Source organism: Sinohyriopsis cumingii, chromosome 7, assembly GCF_028554795.1.
Source record: "Sinohyriopsis cumingii isolate HCF-2022 chromosome 7, ASM2855479v2, whole genome shotgun sequence".
NCBI lineage: Eukaryota > Metazoa > Mollusca > Bivalvia > Unionida > Unionidae > Sinohyriopsis > Sinohyriopsis cumingii.
In genome coordinates this window covers 73,723,049-73,743,038 of record NC_142967.1, presented here as the reverse complement: position 1 = coordinate 73,743,038, position 19,990 = coordinate 73,723,049, and the positions used below count along the sequence as shown (strand labels likewise).

Here is a 19,990-nt window from a genome sequence, read left to right as displayed (position 1 = left end):
AATGTGATATGTAATGTACACTGTGGAGAAATGGCTTGTTTTAGCCGTAGATTAAATTACAATAAGGTGGGTAATGAAGAATCCCATGGAAATTTGCAAATATGCTACAGCTTTCATTTTTATATGTAGATGTATTACAAAATGATCAACATAAGTTTTGATGGATTTGATAATAGAAAAAAGAATAACTGCAAAGATATTTATGAGATAAATACATCATTTTAATATGTTCTAATCTGCATAGAATCTGTTTGTGATTTTTGTCTACTTTTATCTAAGAGATCCTCGAGTTCTAAAGGTGGTTACACCAATGAACAATCAAATTTTGTCTGTCACTGTTATCTCAGAGCTACTTCTGGAATTTATTATATTTTCCAATGATAAGTCCTATTAGCAGGAAGAATCAAAAAACCTTTTCTAAAATAAAGGTGGGGATTTTATTGGGTCAAGACAAATACAAAAAATTTCTACAGTTTAATTATGAGAAAGACAGGCAAAGTTGAAGAGCTTGTTTAATGGTAATATGAATTAGACAGTGATCCCAAAAAGCTCAGAAATTTATTGAAAAGCAATTAATACTTAATTTCGAAAGAATTACAACATACAAATTTTACACCAATGAAATACTGTAGGTCTTGCATCTTGCATCTAAAACAAACAGACAAACAAATTGGGGCCTGAAGTGAGAAAGTGGATCTGTTTCAGAGACTTCTTTTTCCCTAGGACTTTATCATCAGAGAAATACAGTGTTTGCTATGTCTCCCACTCTCTCCAAAACATCACAGATGAAGGTTCTTGGGGAAAAAAAGTAATATTAATTAATTATTGATCTCTCATAATCACAACCAATTATTTAAAATAGCAACGTATATGATAATAGTTAAACAGAGACATTCCTAGTGCCTGCCATTCATTCTTGGTCACTCTCCCAATCACTGGTGAATGTCTGTGTTGGAAGTGTGTCTGTAAGTTGACTACTCTGCTGTCTGTAATGATCAAGCCACTTTTCAATCATCTCTTTTACAAGTGGTGGTCGCTTGCCAATGTTCTGAACAGCTACCAGCAGCCCATCATCTGTCACACAGCAGTCCATCCATCGTCTCATTATTGTCTCCTCCTGTCCAATCTGAAGTAGTACAAGGAATTACGTTAAAATAATTGCTTATAACATCCCAGTTGTAAGAATCATATTTTTAAAATTATTTTAAAAAATAAATTTATGCCACAATATTGGTTATTTTAAATGAAATGAATAAAACATTTGGACTACATCCACTGCATTGGTCATATGTGAAATTTACAATAAGATGTCCATGGCATTAGGCTTTTCTTAATTTTCCATCTAATTCCTTCCTTCTTTCTTACACCCTATCTACTCAGATCCTCATAATACTTAGATTGCATAAATTCATTTCACAAGCTTATTTCAATTATACCACAAAGTTCACGTATCACCATAGTGCAGAATGAGATTCATTATATTACAAACCAATGCATCTATATGTGTACAATAAAACCTGTTATGAGAGACTGCCCGTTCTGCCAACAAAAAGCGGTCTCTCATAGCAGATTTGTACAAAAAGACCAGTTTCCAAGGTCCAGTTTCAGAACAATTTCAAGAAAATTAAACACAATCACTGTACATACATTCCATTCTTTATTAATAGTTCCTGCTAAAATATTGTATGCATTCATCTAAAAACAAAATTATATAGCAATAAAGACATACTTCTATCATTAAACATGAAATCACAATTACATCTGAAGATCACATATTTTAGCATATGAAATTGTTTCTGAATTACTCATTTTCCTTTATAACAACCTAAATTAGTTTTACCAATGTTTAAACCCCTTTTTGCGAGTGGTCTTCTCTTTTTCACTTCTTTCAGTTACAGTAATTATTTTCTCCAGCCTTAAAATTTGTCTCTTTTTAGTTGGAGGTTTGTCCATTGTTATTAAGGTTTAAGTGTTACAATTATTAGTGCTCAATTGTAATATCAAACATAAAGACGGTTTTGACTGGGAGTGGGAAAATATGAAAAACCTATGATGTGCATTGCATATCTAACAACTAATGAAGTAAAAAGAAACAATTATCTCATCCAGAAACAGAACCATTTACTCAGAGACACAAGTCAACAGCTTCATTCAAAGATGACATACAGGGATTAACTCTATAAGCAAAGTGTGCAACCCGGACACACCAACTTGAATAGACATCAGCTTTGTGATTGGGATGTAATCACTTAACATCGGGGGGAAATACAACAAACATCACAAGTCTTGAACATAATCAAATATCGCAAATGATTCTCTCTTGCTGGTTTAATCGACAATGACCTTATTCACCCCTTGGCAAAACGGATTAACACTATAGACAAACAATATACATGACCACCATGTCAACTTTGGCACAACAACAGCAATTTGTGACATACCTTAGCCTGGTTTTCTGGACTGTAACATCTATCACTGGTAGCAACAATCCTTTTTTTTTAAATATTCCTTTTATGTTTGTTTTTTATCAGAACAATCATTACTAATCAAGCAGTCATTGTAACAGTAGATTACATATAGGTCAGTGGTGTCTGTTCTCGCAATATGGTCGTTGATAGGGATGGCAGGTCCTACGATAAGGCCAGGAAGCAGGTTAAGTGCGGGAATAATTAGTCTGGTTCCCTGCTTTTTATGCTCCCTGCGTTGATCACCCCTATATGAACAGCAGAGAACAACACAGGGAGCGTACAAAGCAGGGAACCAGACTAGGAAATAATCTACATATACTTTAGAAAGGTTAATGACAGAACCTATAAAACACTATAGGCATAGCTAAAAAAATTCAGACATTGGTAGCCAGCCTAGTTTTTAAAAAAAATATTTAAATTTTTTATATAAATAGCAGTGTCGAAATGCATATTTTGCCAAGACATTGTGGTTGCTGGTCGCATTGAGCAGGTGGTCGCTCATAACAGCGTTTATACAATAAAATCAATCCGTGCATTACGAATGTGGTCAGAAATGACAGGTGGTCTCTAAACATTGGCAATTCTGATAGGAAAAGTTATGGTCATGGAAATGGGAATCCATTAACTGGCACAAAATCATTAAAGTAAAATTAATAAAATTTCAAGGTTCAAAATTTTATCAAGGACAAAAAAATTCTATTGTTTTAAATCTCATTTACATTTCAACTAATCTTTTACATTGTTATGTAAGAATTTCTTTATTTCTGTTCATTTAATTATCTTTCTTGCCAAATGGGTGGGTAAGTAGGGGGTTACAGCCTTTTAGAGAAAATGTATAACTGAATTCAAAGTTTACAAAATTTAGGTTCTATGGCAGCGAGTCCACAAGATTCACAGCCTTAGAGTACTGAATGTCCAAGAATGGCATCCAAACCATCCTGTATGATTAACTGCTGATGCATAAAAAATGACAGAATGAATAATAGTGTCTGAAATAATGGACCACCTACATAGCCAGAACATCCTACATTAAAACTTGTATTGATATGTTTCCAAAAGGTCATCTGAAACACAATTCCTCATAACCATGGATGACATTTGCCAGGAATTTGGACAAACAGATTCAAGTTTATATAGCTATGTCAGATTTTACCAAAGACTCTGACAGAAGTCTTATACCAGATACTGTCACACAATCTTACATTATGGAGTCACAGGACAGAACCATTGCTGGATTGATTCATTGCTACAATGCCAATGGCAACAAGCCATTCTAAATCAAGTGTTGGATCAACAACCACTGCCATATAATTGGGCACTTTCCTGTAGACACTATTTCCTCATCCTACTCAATCTCTGATTAAGAGAAATGACACTCCCAACAACCTAAATGCAACTGTTTGCCACTTTGGTTACTGTACAGTGTACCAACAAATAAATAACTACAATAATCACCTGATTCAACATAAAGATCTCAGAACATTGGTAAAATGGAGTCACACATGGCAGATAGAGTTTAATATAAAAAAATGAGCTATCATGTGTGGGGAATTGCCCTGTTTGTGCATGCTGAATTGTTTCAGAACAATACAGACTTTTTGGGTCAAATCCATATAACAACTACTAAACTAGTATTTATAATCAGATTGCTGTGAAAATGTACAGAGTGATGCATATATGCATGCAGATTGCTATCACTAAAAATGTCAGTGAAAATGACATTCAGTTTATGGTTACCATAGCAACCAAATAGAGAAAAAGGGTGGAAAAGTAATTTTTGACAAAAATTGAAAATAGTGTATTCTTTTCCATCAAATATAGTTATTCTGAATGTGTACATGGACAGTTACTTTTTATTCTACAGATCACATATCCTCAGTTTATTACTTTTAGGCTTACGCTAAATAATTAAAACTTTACTTTCAAACATGTCTCTGCATTTTAGTATGTTCCAATATTTAGATGATGCAATATTTATGTAATTATTTGCAAATTTTCTCCATTAAAAATATAATTCTATTCATTTATAGTTCATTGATAAGGAACCAATTATAATCATACTGAAAATGATACATAATTATAGATTTACTTTGGTTGCCATTGCACCCAAAAAGTAATGTTAGCATTTGAAAGGTTTACAAGACTTATTAAAATAATATTGTTTGCAGAATCTTTATCCAACTAAATACAGTATTCATTTTTCAAAGAACTCATTATCAAGTGTTTTAATTATGAAGGTAAAATACTAATTATCATAATGTAAAACAATTATTTGGGTCATGTTTTAGTGTTACGAGAATAATGTTTATGCAGTGAAGTCAAACTAATGGAAAACTAGTTTTCTTATTTGAAAATTGCTGAATGGCAGACGTCTTACAGATTTTGATCTAAACAAATCTTAAAGCAATTACTGTTGCTTGAAAGAATAAATCTCATGAGTACAAGTATCTCTACACATGTGACATATATAATAGATGACACAAAATTCATCTGCAGGTTTGTTGTCTACTGCATTGGACTCATTTCTTTTATCACAAAATGTATAATGAAACAAATATAATTTTTTCTTTCCCCCCCAAAAAATACTGTTGAAAAAGTTATGATTTCATTCATGGATTTAATGACTTATGGAGTTATTTCTAAACTCAAATTACATTAAATTTTATTTTAGCCACCTTCACTACTAAATCTTATGTGTCTGTCTTAACTTTCCTTTATTATCTATTGACATGCAAACTGAATGCATATCAATAGCTAGGGGTACATTATGTCTTTGATTAATTTAATAGCTTTTATAATTAATGTTTTCTTTAATATATGACAGCACTTTTAGTTTCAACGACCACCAAACAGATGTAATATCATCAGGTAGAGCAATATTATCACATTCATTGGTTTGGGTCTTCTCTAGACACAATAGAGTAGTGTCATATTTTTCAGTTATATATAGTAATGAAACTTCAGCTGAGAAATGCCAATGTGTTACCAAGCCAACTGAGCTCTTTGATCTTTACCACCAAGTGAAGCAGAAATAAACTACACTATGAACACAGAGATGTGAGTTTGCAATTGGATGGGAGCTCTTGTGTCCAGTACACATGTTTGATAGCGACACTGGTTGTCGGGTATTGTTTTGAGTGGAGCTGTACCGCTGAGCACCATGAAAGTCATTATTACCGAAAATTTAAATAATTATTTCTCATTGATTATAAATTATGGAGCAAGAGTTTTCAATGATAATTATTAATTGCAACCTGCCAAAAATATCTGAAATAAAACAGATTTCTCAGCAACAAAGTTAATAAATTGTAACATCTACATTGTCAGATGTCTGAGAAAAAGAAAAATAAAAGAAGAAAAAAGAACAAGCTTCATATATTCATTGGCCTATCTCTGAAACTAGACTGTAAAATGGAAACAAAACAAAACTGAAAAGAAAAAAAGAAAAAAAAACAGATTTCCCCCATGTCGAAAGTTCAGCTATTGAATGAAGATCTTGATTATTAGATTCCGAAGTCACATACATTTCACACTGCTGTCGTAAGAGTTGTATAATAAAGAAGTGGATCTCTCTCTTTCTGTCTCTCTCATCCATTTCCTTTTCAACTTGATGGTTGAGAGAGAGAGAGAGAGAGAGACAGAGAAAGAGCAAAATGAACTTTATAATACAAAAAGAGTATTGTGCTTTTTCTTTTCAAAAATTAATAATTTCAAAAATTGGATAGGCAAGGAAAAATAAAGGAATACCTCAGAGTGAACACCTAACAACCCCCAAAAATAAATTGTTGGACCCTTGTACAGTTCTCACTCTTGACGATACAATGTATCCCCCAATATAAGAAAAGGTTCTGTACATGACAGACTCATTGATAAACTTGGCTACTAGTTTAAGTTTGATAAGGTGGAATTTGAAGTTGTTACTGAATGGGATGGCCATGTCAGAGCACTTGTACATGTGATAGTGTCGGAGCACTTTCATATTAACACGTGGCATATTCATGCAGAAAATTAATTCTCAAATTTGGAAAATTGCGTATTGCTATTTATACCTCTCCACACACACAAAGCCCTAACGAACTTTATTCTACTTTGGACAATCCCACACATATATATGGTAATCAGCGGCAACTGGCAATGAGACAGTTACAAGACTGCAACTACTTCACAGCAACCATATTGTTTACGTCAATGTTCATTGTTTACACAGACTTTACTGGGAAAATAAGTATGCTGTAATATTTGTTTACTGATATTCTGTTACAGTGATGCAGAGCCATGATCTATTGGACGATTACATGTGCTATCTCTCAGCTATTATTAGCAGACGATAAATGATTGGCCTAGATTGGACATCCATAGATGTCACTGTCCTGTGCCATAAAAATATGGTATCGGCACACAGAACTAGATGACGTTTGACCATAAATATATAGTTCCTGCCAGGTGACATCATCCACAAATATAAGGCTCCAGCACTACCAGGGTTAAGTAAGCTGAACAAACAGAACGCATCAGTTTGTTTTGTATTAAATAAGCCATATCACAACAGAAGGCATCAGTTTGTTTTGTATTAAATAATCCATATCACAACAGACGGCATCAGTTTGTTTTGTGTTAAATAATCCATATCACAACAGAAGGCATCAGTCTGTTTTGTATTAAATAAGCCATATCACAACAGAAGGCATCAATTTGTTTTGTATTAAATAATCCATATCACAACAGAAGGCATCAGTTTGTTTTGTATTAAATAATCCATATCACAACAGAAGGTGTCAGTTTGTTTTGTATTAAATAAGCCATATCACAACAGAAGGCATCAGTTTGTTTTGTATTAAATAAGCCATATCACATGTACCATTCTGATAGTGTAAAAGAAACGAAGACAAAATGTTAGTTTAAAAGGTAACAATTTCAAACTTGCTAAACCCTGACCTGCCAACCTGGGTGAGATTGTCTCAGTAAGGCTGTTGATTTTTTATGTAAGTCTGACCAGTTTTCAGGAAGGTGTAACAAAATATCATAAACTGCTATATTCAACTGAAAAGTTAGTAAAGTACACATAGGGCTTATTTACCACTAGTACAGGTGCACAAACTTCAGTTTCAAATCCTATGCAGCTCAGTGGCTTGTTGCTCTTTCTCAACTCAATCATATCTCCCACCACAAGACATACTCAAATTGACATGTGATGTCCAATAAACATAATTATGTCCATTCCAGATTTTATTTACAAGAATTTGAATATTCCTTTTAATTCTTCTGTGCTGATTATTAAAATCTTTTAAGAGGCTTGGTTTCCATTTAATCTCCTACATACACTGCATGCTGGATGCCATTTAAAAAAAAGTTCTATATTCAACAGTTTTATCATGTAGATGCTTTGCAAGAAAAAATATGTGCAGTTTAAAGCATCTGAGGTACTGCTGTAAAGTTAGTCTGGTTTCCTGGCTAATTCAACTAATTCTATTATGAAACCAGGTTCCACATTAAATACGGATGAACCAATTATCAGATTTTGAGGCAATAATCATTTGTCTGTATTTTAAGGGTAATTTTCATAAGACTTATGGCAAAATCATAAGGGTTGGCAGGTCTGTCAACCATCGGAAATTCAAACTCCCATCAACAAAGTAATCCTAATATCGAAATTTAAAATAGTCACAGTAATTGCAACATTGCCATTTCTATTCTTTGTCATTCAGGTCTTCTTGAAGAAATAACATATAATATGGCAAACATGGTATAGGACTTTGGTATCAAAACAAAGCATTTACATATCAACCAAGGTATCTAAATTTCATTTAATTAGACTGGTCCTATCTTTAGGCAATTTCCATTTTAAACAAATCACTTTCCAGAGAAATTGTCTGAGATTGTCCCTGCATTTAACTGAAGAATCAAGCAAGAATTACTTTTTTTTTTTTACAGAGCCTATCTTCACCACTAAAGGAACATTTATTTGATTTTTACCATATTTCATGTATTTTTCGTACCCTTTAAATTTTCGTACACAATCCAGTTATCAAAATAATAATTTTTTAAATGTATAATATTTTTTTTTGTACATATCACTTTGTATTTTTCCAAAAATCCATTAAATTATTGGACATAAAATTTCTACTAAGAAGATTTACATTTGCAAAAAAGATAAAAAATACCATATTGCCATTTTGTTTTTACAAAAATTCCTAACACTAACCTCTTAATGCTGAGTGCCAAGCGAGGCAGCTGTTAGTACCATTTTTGTAAGTCTTTGGTATGACTCAGTCAGGGATCGAACCCACGACCTTCCACATCCGAGGCGGATGCTCTAGCCACTAGGCCACCGGAGCGGTTCTTTTTGAGTGCTTTTATTTTTATTATAATCAGATTCTTGAGTTAAGAGCAGAATGAGAGAAAATATATGCTTACTTTGTACATTTGTACCATTAAGTTGTCGAGTAGTGTGTGTTCTGTAGAACTTATTTGATTATGATCCCCTTATTTGTCGTACACAATCAGTACCAAAAAATGATAATTATTTATTTTACATATAATTTTACATACACTGAAATTAATAATTATTTTTTCATGTACAAAAAATAACACGAAATACGGTAGTCTGAATCTCCCAAAATGTACTCAGGATCTCTAAAATGTCATCTAATTATATCGCTTGATTGAGTTAAGTGTTTTCAATGTTGCTTGGTGGGGATGGGAGTCAATAAAGACCAAAGTAAACCAAAAAAATAGCTATATGACAAATATATAAATTTTATCCAAATAAATTCAATGAATACTGAAACAGGAAAATTTTGCATTCATTTCAGCTCTACCACACATAGCAGTTATCTTCCTTAACTCATTAACCCCTGGAGGTTTCTGTCATTTTTGCCTGAAATGCGAGTAGGAAACACATTTTGGGGGCTATTTCTGAATACATCCTTATACACCACTCCCTCGATATCTTGCGTCCGGATAACTTGCAATCTCGCTTATAATGCAGTGTCCGGCTTGGCTCCTGATTTTTTCCAAAGAAAATATATTTTTAAATATCTTTAAAATATGCTGAACGTGAAGAAAATACGATAAGAATTGGTAAATTAAACCTTGATACATTGCTCGTTTTATCATCGAAAATGGTGATTAAATGCCCGTGAAGATAGAATCAATATTGTGAAATCCGTAAGTTCTAAATAAGATATTATATATTATGTAAGTTTTTTATGATAAATAGGTGGCAATAAACTGTAAATAAACAGTCTGGTGAAATAGCGATCAGTGAAAACTTCTGGTAAATGCTAACAGGTGACAACAGAGAATCAAATAAACACCAATTAAATGTCTTGCTATGTGACAGTCAAGTTCTAATCATTTAATTCCATTTCAGTGTAAACATTATAATCGCAACATATTCTGATCTATGAAAACATGAAAAGAGTCAATTGACCGTCACAACGAAACCCATGAGAACCTAATTACATGCCAGCTTTGTTTTGATCAACAACTTGGGGAAGTGTTTGTTGCATAAAAAGATCAAATAAATGAGACCTGTGTTGTTTTATCACCTTGAATATGTCTTTTGTATCAAATCAAGCAAAGGAGGCACAACGAAAAAATTCAAAGGCATACAAATCTGAGCATAAGTTCTTGTGGTCACTACCGTTATCAAAATTCATTTTATTTGACCAATCAAAAACGGTTTCACATTTTTATATGGTGGCTGGAGACACAAAATGTTGACTATGTAAGAGCATACAGTTGAGATATCTGCAGAATTTTTCTCGATGGCAGAGAAATCAAGGAGTAAAAAAAAATTAACTATTTTTTTCTAAATGTGAAGTTACCACCATGTTGGCTAATTCTGCGAGCGGGTAATTCTGTGCAACGATATGTCATTTCTGTAAACACTGAATCAGGTGTTATTTTTCTTAAAAAATCCATTTTGTATCCAGAAAGAATGATCGTACTTTAATTAAGGAAAGTGATATTCATAAAGTGTACAAAAATATCCCGCATTTTGACTTGAAATGCATATGAAATCGTGACTTCTAAATGTCAACATGGAGACCCACCCCATGACCTTCTTGAACCGGTAACCCAGAAAATCCGATTTACTATGTATCTTTTAGAATCATACAAATAAATACATAATATAAAAGAGGGAACTGTATACCTTAAAACAATACTGCATTTTAATCCAAGTTTCCAATTTTGCAAGAAGTTGTCCCACATGTACAAAATCGTCTGCTACCCAATGTGTCAACTTGCCGCTAGAACATAAATTCTCAAGAAATTCCCCAGCGTATAGTCAGTTCCTAAATTCTTTAGTAATTTTTTCACCATCAATAAGACATTGTAAACACATTACATCCTATTCATTGTTGTTTCTCTTCCACATAATAGCTTATTTTTTTTTATAAAACGTTGAACTTTACTAACTTCTTTACAAGATTGGTTTAGTTTGCTTAATATCTCTTGCCATTTATTGGCATTTTTACCTCGAGTTTTGTAAAAATAAAATTAACCTGATCTAATTACTTGACTGAACTGCTGACAGAAACAGTCCAAAGTAATGTATTTCATTTCTATAGCCCGATGGATAAACATTACATGTTTTCAATGCTGTGCACAGAAAAGGCTGATATATCGCTAGTCAGGAAAACACAGGGGTGGTATCTCTTGTGTCCAAAATTAATATTATTTTGAACAGAATATTCTGGTGACAACTGCCTCTTTTCAAATGGTAAGCACTGCTGTATTTTACTTTTGTCAATTGGTCGAATTCAGTATGCGTTTTGCTTCAATATTGGAGATGGAAACCTTAAGTGTGCTGAAATGCCTGACAGCATTGTATATTTGTCAAGCGTGTCACAAACGGCAAGTATTATCATGTTCAAATTTACTTTGTTTTAAATCTGTAGACCCCCATTAAATTCATGTTGGTAATGATTAACCCTTGTGATTTTTTTCTTCATTTTACTTCTACCACAATTAAATGTATCTATCTATCATTCATTCGTATGTTCGATCGACAATGTTTCTCGAAAAGAAAGTTGATCTTTTGTATTAAAAAAAAACAGTCTAATTTAGATCAAATAATAAAACTAGAATGTATCAAATTCAACACACAAATTAGTGACATAGTACACAATGTGTGAAGTGGTACACTTGTTAAGTAATCGGAAACCATGTGGAATAATGTTTATGATGATCCGTAATTAATCCTGAAATTAATGTTGCTCAATGAGAAAAAAATAAACAAAGTACACCATTATGAAGAGACATTTATTCACAGTTAATCTCAGTACATTTGTATATTGAGTATTCAACACTATAACCTGCCAACCCACCCACCCCCCTTTTGCCTTCACGTTGATCCCTTTATTGGTTTTGGCATTTTTTTTATAGGTCCCTCAATAACTCACGCCTCACTTATAAGGCGGTATATGTTTTTGGACGCCGATGTGTGCGAGTTATCGAGGGAGAGGTGTACATTGACTTCCAAGAGATTTCCCATTAACCTAATGCCTAGATGTGTTAGAAACATAATTTTCCATTGGCTATTTCGCTCACACATAAGCAGAAGGGTAAAAGTTGTTGTTTTTTGTTTGCTTAATGGACATTTTTATATTTAGACCATTCCTTATTCCACATGCCCACCGTATCCTACTTTTTGCAAAGGTTCACCTGTCTGTGTGCAGTTGAGGAGACCGGTCTGCCTTAGATCTGAGGCCTTATAGTCTAAAATCTGGACACAAAAATCAGATTCCAAGCATGGGCGAATTAGAACATCCAGATTATTTGGTATCATTGTAGAGCTACATCTGTCTACCTTTCTATAATACCAACCACTTTAGTGTATCATACATGACCTCGACATTACAGAGCTCAACAGTAGGCTACTACCTCCTGCCATGTAAATGAGGCACCAGAGGTTAATGAGTTAACAAAGATTTTGGAATTTTTTTACAAACTGTCATGAAACGGACCCATCATTTTTGTATCAAAACCACTCTTTATCTTATCCTAATTTTTGCAAAGATTCACCTGTCTGTGTGCAGTGGAGACCAGTCTGCCTTAGATCTGAGCCCAAAAAGTCTAAATCCGGACACAAAATCAGATTCTGACCACAGTTGAATTTTGGGTGAAAAATTTTTTTTTGTATTTTTCCCTCTGTATTTTGTAGTGCAACTAGAACGTCCAGATTATCTGGTATCATTGTAGAGCTACATCTGTCTACCTTTCTATAATACCACCACTTTGGTGTATCATACATGACCTTGATGCTACAGAGCTCGGAAGCAGGCTACTACATTCTGCCACATAAAAACACAGCGGCAGGGGTAAATGAGTTAAACAAACTACCTCCCATATCCAGCTAGGTACTAATTTTCTGTTTTTCATATCATCTGAATATTTTACCCCACACAAAGAAATCACCTCTCTTTTACACCCAATTTTGCTCATTCCCACTAATGTCTGTTTAAAAGAAGCTGCAGAGTAAATAAATTGAATACTTTACCTCTGACTCCTTGATAAAATGTATTGGAAGAAATGATCCCTCGTGGTCCACCAGGGGCAGATAAGTGATCTGATCTTCTCCATTACTGTCAATATTGGCTCCAGCCCCTACAGGAATATCTGTCACCATTTCCATGGGAACAAGAGATGAGAAATGGCCCCTAGTATAGCCCAGAGAAATGGGAGTCTTGTAACAAAAGCTTCTTTCCCAGAGAAAGGGAAGATAAACTCCTGGAAAACAATGATAGGTGATAATGGAGCCATTTGGAAAACATACAAGGAGATTATGCTGATTTCTCTGGAGAGGTGACTAATGATATCAAAGTTATTGCTAAAATTGAATCCTTTTGAAATCGGACCGGTTTACCCATAACTATATACATTAGAAGTCTAAAAATGCCATGTCTGTAACTTTACAATCTGGGCATGGTTTGTTATGACAACAATTATATCTGGTTATAAACAAAATTTTGTAATACACTTCCTTAATTATTAAAATGAGCAGCACCATCCCATTCCATACCAACCAGTGGAAGCAAATCCACAAAAGAATTCCAGCACAAATCTTACTTACTGGTTAATACATCTTCCCTTTCAACAAGAATTATCACCAAATTGATTTTCTTAATTTTATTTATCCACAGTTCATTACAATTAAAAACTTCTGGGCATGACACTAAATACTTGAATTTCAAATCTGAAAGGGACATTAAGTGCTTCAGTAATGGATTTGATTAGCCAACACAACTGAAAAGGTTGCTGAGTTTCCCTGGATATGTTATGATCATTAGTAATTTCCCATACTCAGAGCATAAATATCTTTAAAGTTAAATTTTTTTGGTAATATAGTAATGCCTTCATCAGTGACTAATGTTGATCATGTGACTTATAATGATCACATGTTACAAGGAGACTATGTGGTTCAGATATGTGGATGATACCTTGATTGAACTACATGAGGGCCATGTTCAGGAATTCTCTGATCATCTCAGCTCCATTGACCCACATATTCAGTTCATTTCAGAACAAGAAGAAAATGGCAAACTACCATTCTTGAACACATGTACACACGTAAACGATGATGGATCAACCAAAGTCACTGTGAATAGAAAACCAACCCACACTGACCAGTGGCTCAACTTTTTTCCAATCATCATCTGGAACACAAGAGGTCAGTAGTAAGATCTTTAAAGCACCAAGCTGACTCCCTAGTCACAAATGAGACAGGTCGACTGGAGAAAACAGAACATGTGAAATCAGCACTAAAGGAAAATGGCTATCCTGAGAGGATTTCCAAACTTCCAGGAAAAAGGAAAAACACCAAAAACAACCCAGTAGTGGCCCAAATATAACCAGCATCGGTATGCCATATATCCATGATACATCACAAGTTCTAGCTAGACTATTCAGACAACATGGGATTAATATTATCACAAACCTGGATACAGTTTTTTAAGACAACAACTTACCGATGTGAAGGACAAAACAGAAAATTTGAAAAAATGTGGTGTGATTTCTCATATATATTAATTCTAGTGATTGTGAGAATGACTACATCAGTGAAACGGGCAGTGTTAGAAATAATAATTATGGAACACATCAGTATATAGTCATTTGTCATGCTAGAACATTGCATCAATATGGGCCATTCCATCATTCCCAATCAGACCAAGGTCATCACATCTGAGGACAACACATGGAAAAGGAAAGGTGAAAGAGGTAATTGAAATATGACAGCAAAGGCCAACACTATAAACAGGGATGAGGGAATTGAATTACCACCAATCTACAACAGTCTCTGAATATCACATGACCATTATAAGTCACATGGTCAACATTAGTCGCTGAAGAAGGCAGTGTGATACTGCCACAAAGTTCAAACATATTTATGCTCTGAGTATGGGAAATTACTAATGGCAATGATTAGCCAATGGTTTATTTTAGACTGTGCCCTTGCACCAAAGACCCTTATTTTTCATTTTTGGTTCAAAAACTTTCCCTCTATGCTGCCTGTAGGGAGAATTAAAAGGGCCCAAGAAAATAAACATAAAAGATCATTATGGTTGACTGACTGACTGACTGAATCAAGCACATGCCATGCTCATGGAACAGAATGCATGCATCAACAAGTAGTATGAGAAAGACTATTTCATTGGCTGACAGTAATGTCTTAATGATTTTAAGTAGCTTGGCTATAAACTGAGAGCAAATGGTCAATGATCATTCATAGAAACTCTAAGAGAAAATGAAATCATCATGAAGTACACTGCTGCATTTACTTCCAAAGACCAGTGCTGCATTCATTTTCAAAGCAGTAAATGGGAAGATAACAATACGGACACAAATGTCAATAAACAGTCTAGAGGGAAATGGTTATCCTGAATAGTGGATAAGGATCTAAATATAACCTAAATTTGTATTCTGCTATGAACCATAATGTGGTGCAGACTTCAAAAACTTTAGCAAATGTTGTTAATTTTGTGCATCTTTAAGTTTCTATCTGTTATCTATTTACAAATGGTAGTAAACATACAGATATAAAGAGAATAAGAATCCCATGAAGGAACTAATTAATGTTCTACTGGTGGAAAAGGAATCCAAGATAAGTCTGTTTCTTCTATCCTTATATTCTTTTTAACTGCTGATTACTGAAACCATCTCTGATATATCAACACACCAAATTCAATAACAAAAATATTTTCTTACATGCCAAGGCTAGCATGTTCACAAGACACCTTAAGTGCAGGACACAAGTCTAGAAGCCCTTGAACTTGATATCACAGATTGAAGGTTACTGAAGACATACCCACATGTTAAGTCTGCTTAAATCTATAATTCATTATACCGGTGCCCTAATGATCAGCAGGACCAACTTCATATCATAAGAAGTCTTTCAGTAAAAAACCTGTGTCAGTATGACCATCTGTTCAAGTAGTGATAACAAGATTTTGACAATGGCCACTACCTTGGAGGTCAGATAGGAACCATTTTCATTTAGTATCAACTAGACTTCATAGTCTTTAACTAAAAATGTCACGCTTATATGACCGTCTGTTCAGAGTGATTGGCAATAATGAGATTTTTAAAACCAGTGTAGTGTTGGATTGTCATCTGTAGGTGCTCTGGTGTTGGTCTTATCTAGAATGAAATCACTGAAAGGTTCATCATCCTCCGTACCATCCAAAGCATTGGAAAAACCGCATTTCTTACATGATTTGACTGCCATGTCATCCCTCCCATGCATTACACAACCAATGAGGTACTAACTCAATCCCTGGATGCTTCACTTTTCCTGCCTTTGTAAATTCTTTGAGCCTATATACAATCCACTTATGCGTCTGTTTATGCATATTTGCCTTGAATGGCTTGTTTAGGCAAACCTCCATTGGTTTCAATACTAACTTCGTGCTGCCAGGTATCAGGGCTTGGCATATGTGACGCATCAATGTGCCAGAAACATGTCCCACACAAGCAATGCCTGATGTTTCAACAATGTACCTGGTCTAGTGTTCCATACTTTCAATCCAAACCAAACAAATCCATCTCTTAGGGTTAACGATTATAACAACTTCATTTGGTATAATTTCTTTTTTCATAGTTTTGCATTTAAACACAAGTGATGTCACAATGACATGAGCTGGATCCTGGTATAAATGCATGTGTACATTTCCATTTAAAATCTTTCCAGCAGTTTAGTAGGAATTCAGCAACAACAAATTTGTGCTAACTGACAATCGATGGAAGACCATCAAGTCGTAAGCTCTTCTGGTCCATGACCAATACACCTATAGAAATGTATTCCCTAAACATTTTGATGCCACTATGTGTATCATTTCTTTACAGTGATACAGTGTCAAAGACTATTACATACTCACAGATTTGTTTAAAAAATCGATTGGACTAAAATGGGAATATGTTTCTTGTTCAGAATTTAGAAGGACATTCATGCTGGTTTTGTTGCTGGAATTATCCATTTTACTGTGACACATCAGGGAAGATGGTAAAACTTTGTTTGTGACAGTAAAACACCCATTTGTTGTCTGATAATTTAAAACTGAAAATCTGTATAAAATATCAAAATACAGATATTCCCTGGTAAACAAGGTTTTCACTGCAAAAGAGTTTCAATGAACCAGCTTTCTTATCTTTAATACAAAATCTAAATGCAAAATCTTAACATAGTAATGCCAACAATGCATCCATTGGAAAAATTATCCCTGAGGCTCACATCTAAACTATCATCCATTTACTGTGTAATACTTGCAAAGCCATAAACAGAAAAGCTTAAACATTGTTAATGTGGCAGGAAAAATGAGATCCCTAGATCTCACCATGCTTATAAACCTCAGACTATGTACGGTACCTTCAAATCGGACATAACCAATATTTTCACCACGGAAACTCTTGATGACCTTGACTCCATACACTATGATGGGTCTCCTGAGGATGTGAGCCAGTGCAAAGATATGTAGCTGATCCAGTGAGGACCCTGAAAAGTAAGAAATATATATATATATATATATATATATATATATATATATATACACACACACACACACACACATATATACATACACACACACACACACACACACACAGTGAAACATCTCAAAACTGAAAACCCTGGGACCACCCCAAAATTTTAGTTTATGGTTTACTGTTATTCACACAGCTGTGAAAAAAATGTCTTTTTCTAAGCACTTTGGTGATACGAGAAAGTGAGAAATTATATATTATAAAGAACAAGACTGAAATGTTTTTGGTCCTTGACTGCTTAATCCATTGCCACATAAGATAATTAAGTATTTGCAGGCATTGCTGAAACAATGCTTGTCTGCTTCACTGCTTTCAAATTCATTCTTGTAGAATTCTATTTTCTTTAGAACAGTATACTGAACTTTTCCCCTAGTTTCTCAAAGTAAGTTTTCACAAAGTTTTACACATGTGGATCAGACTAATTTCATCCTGTAAAAATAGTTGAATCTTATGACGCTTACCTGACATTTTTATATAAGTAAGGACAAATGATAGTCACAACTACTTAAATACATTTATATAAGGATTTTTCTCCATTGAAAATCAATTGAGTGATTCTGGCTTTTAGAATACAGTGTTGTTGGTCTCTGTCTGCAGATCATCAAGCCTGGTTAATAAAGTCCTGATATCAAATTAAAATGTAGTGAGGGTGGGTGTAACTAATTTTAATTATGCAATACTTATTCATCACTATGGTGCAGCTTTAACTTTTTCATGTCAAAAAATCTCATCCACTGAATGTGAATACATTCTCCACGAAGTGGAAAATTGTCAATAAGACAAAGTCCACTTGAGCATGTCTCCTACCCATGCACAGAACAGTCCTTTTTATTACAAAAGACATTATACAAGGACATCAGAATCGGGTGGGAGGAGGTTATTTGCCAATAGCAACAACTAAGTATTGCACAAATAAAATTATCTGTAGTTTTACCCTCCCCCCCCCACTACATTTTAGCAGCAGCAATTTCACACACATCACTAATGTGATCTACTTAACAAATTGTTGGTGTCCCTCTGGGATACATGTGCTGTTGAACCTCATGGGTTTTTAGTTTCATAAAAGAGGTTGCTATTAGTAAGAGACTGATAAGCTCTTAAGATTATAGTGACAATCCACTAAGAAATGGTTGAAGCAAAAGTATCAATGGAGCTCTTATGAGGATGGAAAAGACATTTCACACCTTTCCATTTCCATTTTGAGGCATTTAGATATAAATGCAGTGCCATAACTGGGCATCAAAATCCAATCTTGATCATCTCCAACACAGATGTGACTGAAATTGCGTGATGGAGCTACCTAAGGTAAGTAAATTTTGGCTAAAAATTCAGGACTGAAAAAGGAGAAGAATTTTTTTTAATATAAGCCACTAAACCAAGGACACCCAGTGTCAAGAAACAATGCATGAGTCTCACTGTGTCTTCTCACAGATGCCAAGTAGAAATATAGTCTTGAGTGTGAGGTCCTGGCTTTTGGTTGAGGACCATAAAAGACAAGAGAGTTTCCATCTGGGTGTAAGAGAACAGGAGACAGATCTCTGCAGCTAAAAAAAACATAATGAGATCAACAGGGTGCAAATCCGAACCGATTACTGAGCCCTGAGAAAATGGGAGAGTGTTGGAAATGGCAAGTCTACAACCCTTGATAGTTCATACTAAACATTTTTTGTTTTCAAAAAGGAACAAAAGCGAGTCTACAATGGAAGTTACAGACAGACAGCTTGAATAAATGTTTCCTACTGCATCAATCCTATTCTCCACTTAGCAACACAGACCTGGGATGTCAAAGTTCTTCCTGGCCTGAATGATGCAACTGGCATCCCCACATGAAAACTTGATCTGACAGATAGATTGCCCGATATGAGCCAAGCATGATGGTGGAGAATGTGTGGGTTGTTGTGTAGGAGGGAGTCCTGGTGCAACAGAACATCCCTCCTTTTAGGTAGAAACCTGGGTTGATCCATCAAAAGGTCTTGAAGATCAATCTGAAAAGGACTTGTCTTCCAATGAAGCAGCCCGTAAAAGGTCTTTACTATGGCTAAGAAAAACCTTTGATTAGTCCAGTGCAACATCATACTGGACATGAAGAAGTTCCACTAATAAAACAGTTAATGCAGAAACTGAATGCAAAGCTGTTTTGACCACAGCTTCCATGATGCATTTTAATGTGGCTGGGATCAGAACAGACTTCTTCAGCGTACTGAACGAATTTGCCAAGAAGAGGTCAGCATCGGAAGCTGTGGTGATATGAAGCAGAACTTTCTGCTTATTGACTTCCATTATTTTAATGGGAATGCATGTCCAGGTTCCAGTTGTAATACCTACTTGGAATCAACCTCGGATGCGGGAGGTCGTGGGTTTGATCCCCGGCCGAGTCATACCAGAGACTTACAAAAATGGTACTAACAGCTGCCTTGCTTGGCGTTCAGCATTAAGAGGTTAGTGTTAGGACTGGTCGGCCTGGTGTCAGGATAATGTGA

At 34.7% G+C, this 19,990-nt stretch overlaps 1 protein-coding gene across 2 annotated transcripts in view; it reads right to left on the bottom strand.

Moving 5' to 3' along the window:
* Positions 1 to 496: 496 nt before the first annotated feature.
* LOC149795519 (ubiquitin thioesterase zranb1-like) overlaps positions 497 to 19,990 on the bottom strand; it is a 58,139-nt gene continuing 38,645 nt past the window's right edge. For both annotated transcript variants that reach the window (XM_089965318.1, XM_089965319.1), the window contains exons 6-8: positions 17,338 to 17,463; positions 12,976 to 13,205; positions 497 to 1,126 (exon numbers count right to left, since the gene is read on the bottom strand). In XM_089965318.1, the coding sequence (XP_089821444.1) occupies positions 911 to 1,126; positions 12,976 to 13,205; positions 17,338 to 17,463 (572 nt within the window). In that variant the 3' untranslated portion in view covers positions 497 to 910. The remainder of the gene's footprint in view (positions 1,127 to 12,975; positions 13,206 to 17,337; positions 17,464 to 19,990) is intronic.